Source organism: Nuphar pumila, chromosome 4 (genome assembly GCF_984573655.1).
Source record: "Nuphar pumila chromosome 4, dmNupPumi1.hap1.1, whole genome shotgun sequence".
NCBI lineage: Eukaryota > Viridiplantae > Streptophyta > Magnoliopsida > Nymphaeales > Nymphaeaceae > Nuphar > Nuphar pumila.
In genome coordinates, this window is record NC_143252.1 from 120,467,590 (window position 1) to 120,476,816 (window position 9,227).

The following is a 9,227-nucleotide window of genomic DNA, read 5'->3' on the forward strand; positions in this document are numbered from 1 at the left end:
ACAAGGTGACATTGACATGCACTAACTGCTCCTGCCAGACAAGGAGGCCCCCTTGGTAACTTTAAGGGTTCTTCCATAATGATATGATAGTCATTGGATTTTTCGTTTTTCCAGGATAGGCAAGTTGGGGAATAATCCATGGGATATCGAACCCGAGACCCAGTGTGGCCTAAACTGTCTAGCTATCTGATTCAACCACTTGGTCATTAGAATTAAGAGATATGTGCTTTCGTTTATTTATTTGTTTGTTTAATTAATTTCTTTTTTTTGCCTTATAGTCTAGTTGGAAAATATCCATGTGGAATTCAAATCAGAGACCCCTTGGTTATAATAGTGCAACTCAACTATCCAACTATCGACCTCAATCCAAGCTCAAACAAGATCGAATCAATATAAATAATTCAGTAGCAGCTTTAGCAAAGTCTTTCGGACTTCTTTTTTTTTCGATTTATTACTCAAAGAAACCACATCTGGGATGGAAGACTAGAAAAAAAAAAGTAAAAACAAATGAAAAATGCAAAGTTTTCTATGTTTAATTAAATCTCCTGGCCAAGCTGTCCTTAATAATGTACTCTTTTTATAAGATTCCATTTTAACGGCTTTATTTTTTCTTCATTTTATTTATTTTAAAAGGAAATCCAAACTCTTGAATAGGATAGTGGTTTGGAGAGTTTTGTTTTGCTTGTTATCACCTTACAAAAGCCAACTTTTTTAGATATTCCTCTATGACGAGATGAGGATATAATATAACAAAACACCAACGTAAGGCAGGGTGGTCGTGCGGCCCCACCGGGGGTTTTCCTCGCTTCAGTGAGCGTTTCTCATCGTGTATATATATATATATATATATATATATATATATATATATATATATATATATATATATATATATATATATATATATATATATAGAGAGAGAGAGAGAGAGAGAGAGAGAGAGAGAGAGAGAGAGAGAGAGTGGTAGCTGTAGAATCCATAGGTGTGCAGCTATCATTAGAGTTTTGTTGAACGTCCATCGCACGTGTAATGGATGTTCAGCGTCTCAAAAACACTGAAAATCGTCAAAAACCTTTAGCGGCAGTTCTGAAGCGCCAAAGGTCCCAGTTCTTCTGGGATCCGTAGCATCGCTCGAAACCGCCGCTAAAGCTTTTTTAAATACCAGGCGTATCCCTTAAGGGGTATTAGCGACACTTCAAAGCATCACTAAAGATCTCAACGGAACTGAGACCTTTAGCAGGACTTAAAAAGTGCACAAAACCACAATTTTAGCATTTTTTGCGTCATTTTCATGTGTTGGTCATCCAACACATGCACAATGGCTTGATTCCACTATAACTGAGCACCTAAGGATTGAGCAGCCACCACTTTTCACACACACACACACACACACACACACATATATATATATATATATATATATATATATATATATATATATATATATATATATATATATATATATATATATATATATATAAAGGTTGGTGGCAAAATTGGGTTCGCCAAACTAAATGCATATATCGGCATCATCTCATCATCATGCAATTGGTACGGCTCATCTGGATGTGTAAAGTGGCCATCCTGCAATCTTGTGCAATTAAATATCACTCAATGGCGGGGTCCGCTTGTCTGGTAGAAGCAGCTAGTGCACGCTACTTTGTGTTGGGATGTTTCATGTTCAAAACCCATTGGTATAGTTGTATAAATGGTAGGGGTCTTGCCTAACTCCAGCTTGCCTTTAAAAAAAAAAAGGCTATCGCTCAATGGCGTTAGCGAAGTGACCCCGTAACCCACACACAAAAACGTGAAAAGATCAGGTGCAATATGATTTTTTTGTGCGTTAAGCACCTGATCACCCTCCATGCCTGTCAGTTGTGGGGCCCAAGGCCTGATGGAGGGCTATCAGGTGCTTAATGCACACAATTTGTACCATGTGATTGCACGTGATCCGGACTCCACAAAAACTAGGTGCATACTATCCCACACCATAGTTACCAGAGTAAGAAGTGGGTTTGAGAAGCGATGATTGCAGTGTGAAGTAAATTTTTTTAAATTCTCTTTAATGCATAAAGCGCTTAGAAAACATAAGTTTAAGCAAAGATTTGAATTGGATGTGGCCACTACCAAATTCAACTAATTGAGTGTCGGCTAAATGGATTTGAATAGGGATGGCAGTGGGGCGGGGCGGGGGACAAGGTTTCCACCCCCGCCCCGCCTCAAAATTTTATCCTCCACCCCCGCCCCGCCTCCACGGCGGGGATGGATTTTATCCTCCACCCCCGCCTCCATCCCCATTTCATACCCTTCATCCCCGGTCCAAATGGGGATGAGGCGGGGCGGGGATATTGCGGGGAAAAGTGGTCGGGGCGGGGTTGGGGCGGGGATTAGGCGGGGATCGTGGCGGGGACGGGGCGGGGCGGGGAAAAGTGCACATCCACCCCCGCCCCGCCTCCGCGGCGGGGATGGATTTTATCCTCCACCCCTGCCTCCATCCCCGTTTCATACCCTTCATCCCCGGTCCAAACGGGGCGAGGCGGGGCGGGGCCCCGCTTTCCCCCGGTCCACTGCCATCCCTAGATTTGAATTTGGATTTGGGTTCAGATGGTGAAAAGTTCATACCAGATATGCTCTTTTACATGTAAAGGAATTCAGATATCGGTCAAATTTGGATATTTGACGGATTTGTTTGCAAAAAATCAAAACCATATCTGCATCCCATGATAACTGGATACAGTTTTGGCTTGCCAAACGCAACTAAATGGAATTGAATTCGGGTGGAATATCGGTTAAAATCCTATTCGTTGACATCCTTTTTTTATGTGAGTAATATAATCTATAATGGAAATGTGTAAAAAGTTGCATGAAAATGTGCAGATAAATTGTGGTTTTAATTAAATGCATTTTAAACATTTTTTCCCCAAAAATAGCCGTCAGAACTAGGTTTTATAATAAAAAATAAATTAAAAAAGGAAAAAAATTGCAATATAAAAAATATTTTTTGGAGAAGAAAGTGAGCCTCTCTTACAGTTTGGAAAGTGTGAAAGAAGCATATATATAGTTTTGCCCTTAGCAAATATTCCTAATTTTTTGAAGTTTCCAATACCACGGTCCACAACCTCACCATAGTGAAAATTTGTTGCGGTGTTTGTCTCTAGAATGCCAACTATTAACACACACACACACACACACACACACACACACACACACATATATATATATAAAACTAGTTGGGCTGAATATAGAGGGATTCAACTTATAAAAATAACTACAACACCCTCAAAATAATAGCAATTTTTAAAATAAAAGTTTTTTTTTTCATCATAGGTCTTTTAAACTTGAAGAGAATTAAAAATCCAACACCTTTTTAAAAAATGTAACTTTATGAAGCTATCAAAGTTACCTTTTTTACTTCAAAAAGTAACCTTGCAAATTCAAGTGTCATTTTAAGGGTGTTTTTGTAATTTTGTAACAATAAAATTTCAAATGTCTTATTATTTTAAAGGTGTTTTAGTCATTTTAATAAAATTGAATCCATCTAATGCTGGTTTAATGTTAATATATATATATATATATATATATATATATATATATATATATATATATATATATATATATATATATATATATATATATATATATATATATATATATATATATATATGATAAACAAAACATTTAGCTGACAAAATGCAAATATCGCAATAAAAACATTATATTTATTCTTAAAAAATAAATCGTAATGTCTTTTTGTTTTGCGTATTTTCAAAGTATTATTGCCAAACTTTAACCCTCACATAATACAAAGCATATACGAAAAGACCAGCCACTAATCATGTGAAAGCCAATTCAAAAAGTAAATGCAACATTATAGCTCAACCACCATTCGAAGTCAAATGCCGTGTGATATTGTTATTCCCACAATGTGTGGTAGCCACTAACATGAAAAGTGGCCCTACAATGACAGCACTTTTTTTTAAGCTATGAAAAAACCGTGAAAAGATGAGGTGCAATATGATTGCACAAATATTTGTGCATTAAGCATTGGGGCAGCCTCTCAGTTGTAGGGCCAACGGCTTGATGGAGGATAGGGTTCAATACCCAATCAGTATACAGGACCATATCCAATTAACACCCTACTTCATTTGACAGATCCAACCTGCAATTTTAATTTGGCGATCTTTTGAGACTACAATGCAATATAATAAGATCTGGGCCAGGCAGATATGAAATGCAATCCTGCAACCGATTCATTTCAGTGCAGTGTGACGAATCCAGTTGACATGAATGAGCCCACCAAGAGCCCATTCATAAGTCAATTATTATCTTACTAAAGAATGCTCAAACTTCTAGAATTCTTAACTCAGTATTAGAATGTCAGTGGATAAATTTTAAAGGGAGGGGAAGAAGAAACATGGCCTTTTTTTTAAGAAAAATATAAAAAACCTCTGTTAAGAAATTATGAAAGACTAAATCTCATAATGTATTGATGTATTGTTTACCGCAATAATATCCAAACAGATTTGATGTTTTAATTTCAACGTTTAAGGAAACCATCATGAGGATTTTTGTCATTAAGCCATGTAAGGGTTCTGTGGATGGAGTCACTAGAATATGAGAACTGAAAATATAAGAGAACTAATGCGTGAACCACGATTTTCATGAATTTTTGTACTTTTCTCTTGAATCTAACCATACAATGTGATCAATCTGCTTGGTTTTATAAAAGCCCGCTCTTGAATCATCCGATTTTGATGCATAAATGAGATTTTTTTAAAGCTTTAAAATCAATGGTTCATAATCTTTATAAATATTCAAGCATTCAAAATTCACAATTTTTATTGAAAATAATGGATCCAATTGATGATTCCTAGCAAATTCAACATGCCAAGCACATGGGTTTGCAAAAAAAGTGTTGAAAATGTTCATATTTCTAGTTCTCATATTCTAGCGACTCTGGATGCAACCATTTATCCATAAAAGTGGGATAAACCAGGAAATTGAATTCGGAGAACGATATAGTAACTCATCCGACTTTTCTAGGTAGGTGGCTAACACAAACACCTCCTTACCATAAGTTTCTAGATTATCATGCTTTCTTCATTGAACATGTTTATGTGGTCTACAAGTGAGCTTAACATGATTGCTAAGAACAAATATGACGTAATTTCACCAAAAAAATAAAAAGGAAAACTCAAGACATGAAAATTCAGACTCAGGTAAATACACCACTTCATTTCTTCAAGCAGTAAAAGATACCCATAGATGGGAGATCAATGAGACAGCTGAATGACAAAGTCACACTATCATAATGGAGGGGTCTCCGGTTTGAATCCCACAGGGATACCCCAGCTTGCCTATTATTGAAAAAAAAGAAAGGAAAAAAAAAGATGGACACAGATGATGCAAGGGTGCATGATCTCTTCTGCCAGACTCTATTTACAAGGGGTGGTCGGCATTCTTTCCGCACTGTACACCATGTTACCCTCATCTAAGCAATGAGATCTCCCTGTACATGTTATCATATAGTGTAATCATAAACAAAGAAGAGGCTCTCAGGCATAATGAGAGGAAGGCTCTCAATGTAGACATAGAATTGCCTTATGTTCTCCTTGGCCAGTTTTGTGGTATCAATGACATCTGAATTGCTGGTTAGAACCCAGAGGTCTCTTGAATTCACCCTCTTCAGGCTGTCTCTGCAAAAAGGGCATGATTTAGATCGCGAGTTCCTGCAAATAGAGACACCATTATTGTTTAATTGCATGCTTCTGAAGCAAAACAATTAGCATGTGAATGGCAAACATGAAGATTCAGGCTCCAACATACCAGTCGAGGAAGCATTTGATGCACATTGCATGCCCACAATTGGGCAGGACAACTTTGCTGCAAGTCTCCATGCAAATCCCACATTCATCTTCCCTCTCCAAATCCAAATCTGACAGCTTCTTCCTCTCTTCGATTCTCTTACGGGCTAACCTTTCTTTACACCAGGTTCTCTGCTTACTCTCTTCCAATTCCATATGATCAGCTTCAAGTTGCTGCAGAGAAGGATATATAACCGCTGCAAAGCAGCGCCCAGCAAGAAAAAAGTGAGGAAACACAAAGAATACCAGCAATGCTGATATTGAATCAGAGCATTGCAAAGATGAAAAAACATGAATGATATCAGAAGTGTCTGTGTTCTCCTAGCAATAAAACAACAACCAAGAAAGAATAACAATGAGGCCTAAGATGCCCACCATAGAATTCCCTAAGGCTAGCTCTCCGTTCTTGCACAGAGATGGTTGTCTTCCCATCAACGTATACCTGTAATTAAAAATTTAAATCCGTATTCATGATTGTAAATCTATATTACACAATAGAGTTTTATTGAAATGAACTCAGACAGATTTTTTGCTAATCTTTTATAAATCGTACACCTCACTCACCTTATAAATAAGAATGTGAAGTAAGCCTAAGTAGCTTGAGAAGCTAAAATCCATCCACTCGATGATGAAAAGAAGAATAGGTGCCAAGGGACTGTAAGATAATCTCATCTGAAGGCAAGACCCATCAAAATCTCTAGGAATAGAAGCAGCCCTGGAAAATAGATATGCACATACCAAATTTAGTATAACTAGATAATAATCTCAATTGGAGTAAAGCCCCATCAAAATCTCCAGGAATAGAAGAATACTTTGAACATAGATATGCATAGACCCAATTTAGGATAACCAGATAATTTGCATAGACCAAATTCAGGATAAGCAGATAATTTCCAATAAGGATTGTCAATATTCCTCCGTTTTTGAATTTTTAAATTCTAAATGAGTAGGCATCTTTTCAGTAACGAAACTCATAAGGAAACAAGAAGATAAAACAACAATTTAATGGGTCCCTTGCTTTTTTTTTTCTATTTAACATGGAGAAACCACTGCTATGGTTTTGGATGTCCAGTTACGGCCAAGAGGTGTTACATTGACCATGGATCTGAGTTGGTGACCATGGACGTGCACCTCAGGTATCAAACTCTTGACCTCATTAAACTTGAAAGCCTTAAGCCGACCCACCTAGCCAGGTGTGTGGAGCCCTAGCGGGCTTGATGAGCTCCTTGTTATGACAAGAAAAGCAAAAATAACAATTCAATGCGCATATTTCATATCAGCCTTCCATGTTAGAATCATGGATTTTGACAAAAAGGAAAATAAAAAAAATGAAAACTTCTATAATGAAGCAAAACCTCCAATTCGTAGAGTATGACTACATTTATTAAATAATTTTCACATCCACATATGCCAAAACCTAAAGCAAAAGTGGAAAAAAATCACTAATTTGAGAGGCATGTGTCTTATCTTTGTTTGAAGGCATGGAAATAAAAACCTCAAAAACAGTAGAACCCTATTCAACTCTCCATATGGAAGAAAAAGTAGATAAGATCAGAGAAAATCCACTGCTGTTCAATATACCATACTTCACCTTTTTTAGTTAAGCCAATCAACCAGCACACGGATAGTGATAAATTCATATGAAGAGATGAGATAAGCACCAACCAATTTGCTGGGGTAATTCTTATTTCCAATGTTAGGCAGCACGGGTGTAATTGAATTAATAAAAAGATTCCAAAATGCATGAACAGAATTGCAAAGGTCTAGTAAGGAAGACCAGGGCAGAAACTCAATTGATCATTTTCTTCCTTTTTCGCAGTGTAAAAAGAATAAACAAAAACATAGCAATATTCATATAACTTTAAGAAATAAAACCAAAACTAAATACAACACACAGAAAAAGAAAAATGAAAGATTGTCCATCTCTATTTTCTTCTTCTCCAAGTTGGAAATTCTGGGCTGGGTTCCAACTCATGGAGAGAGAGAGAGAGAGAGAGAGAGAGAGAGAGAGAGAGAGAGAGAGAGAGAGAGAGAGAGAGAGAGAGAGAGAGAGAGATTATCATCTGCAAAGAGAAAACTCAAAACAGAACATAGAAAAAAGAGCGCCCCATATTTTATCTACTTTCTTTCAAAATTTTGAAAAGAATAAACGAACATACGATGGAGGCCATACGAGGAAAATAAACAATAAAAGAAAGCAAATTAGCAAAAAGAAATTGATGGATCATCCAAAATTTCTGCTTTTCAAGGTCAGATATCATGGGTCAAGACTAAACGAGTGAAACAATTTGACTCCCCCAAGAGAGAGAGAGAGAGAGAGAGAGAGAGACTCACAAGGTATTGGCATGTTGAATATCTGCCTCTAATGCCTTAAGTGACTCTTTGAAAGACGATTTCTGCTGCAGTTTGTGTAACATCTTCCTCTTCTAGAGAGAGAGAGAGAGAGAGAGAGAGAGAGAGGGGGGGGGGGATGGGAGGACAGGAGATAAATGGCAGAGAAGGGATACAGACTCGAGAGAGAGAGAGAGAGAGAGGATTAAAAAGAACTCGAAGCCAACACCAGAAAAAAAGGGATGGCTTTTCACCCTTTCTGGTATTGTGGGCAATTTTGAGTTTTTTTTCCCTTCTGGTTTTGTTCATGTGACGATGGTGGGCGGCTGGTGACTCACTTCTGTTTTGTTTTTTGTTTTTTTTTGGGTGAGATGAGGTTGAGGGGGCTTACACACACAGAGAGAGAGAGAGAGAGAGATGGTTTTGCTTTTCCCATATATTTTATTTGGATATTGTTTTGCCTCAACCAGGACCACCACTCTTTTGCTTTTTGGGTGGTTACTCCAATCCCTTGTTTCTAGGGTTGCAAACGGATCGGTTCATATTAGTTGGATTTGGATCCGACATATGTGCAATCAATTTGAATCCGAAACCAGGTTCCAATGAGATTCCATGAAGTAAACTTGAATTCGGACTAAAAAATGGTAATACTGAATCTGGTAAAATGAAGGTCGAGAGTTAAGTATTTTGTATGCAGAAAGCACGAACTCAGTGGATTTAATCTGGATCTTAACATAAATTTGATGTAAAATCCTGATCTGAATCTGAAAATAGTCTACTTAAATGCATTTCTAATCCCATCTGGATAGGCCAGGTAAACAAGACCAACCAACCGAAGAGGGTATCTTCGGGCTCGACTCATTTACCAATGAATGGAGCTCGTGGCTCATGCTTAGTCCAGCCTAGGCGTTGGTGTTGCACCTGAGCTTGGGCGAAGCCAAGCCCAGCGAATCTGAGAGCGACTGCATTCTCTGACCCAGATCCGGTTATGAAACTGCAACTAGGTCGGAGGAAAGTCACTGGGCTGTCACAGAG

General features: G+C 37.7%; 1 protein-coding gene across 1 annotated transcript; it reads right to left on the reverse strand.

Moving 5' to 3' along the window:
- Positions 1 to 5,209: 5,209 nt before the first annotated feature.
- LOC149840830 (E3 ubiquitin-protein ligase AIRP2-like) lies at positions 5,210 to 8,509 on the reverse strand. The gene is made up of 5 exons (XM_090003367.1): positions 8,196 to 8,509; positions 6,426 to 6,576; positions 6,237 to 6,303; positions 5,824 to 6,058; positions 5,210 to 5,726 (listed from the first exon to the last, which is right to left on the reverse strand). The coding sequence occupies exons 1-5, from the start codon at positions 8,276 to 8,278 to the stop codon at positions 5,519 to 5,521; spliced, it is 744 nt and encodes a 247-aa protein (XP_089859493.1). The 5' UTR covers positions 8,279 to 8,509; the 3' UTR covers positions 5,210 to 5,518.
- Between the last annotated feature and the right edge of the window lie 718 nt (positions 8,510 to 9,227).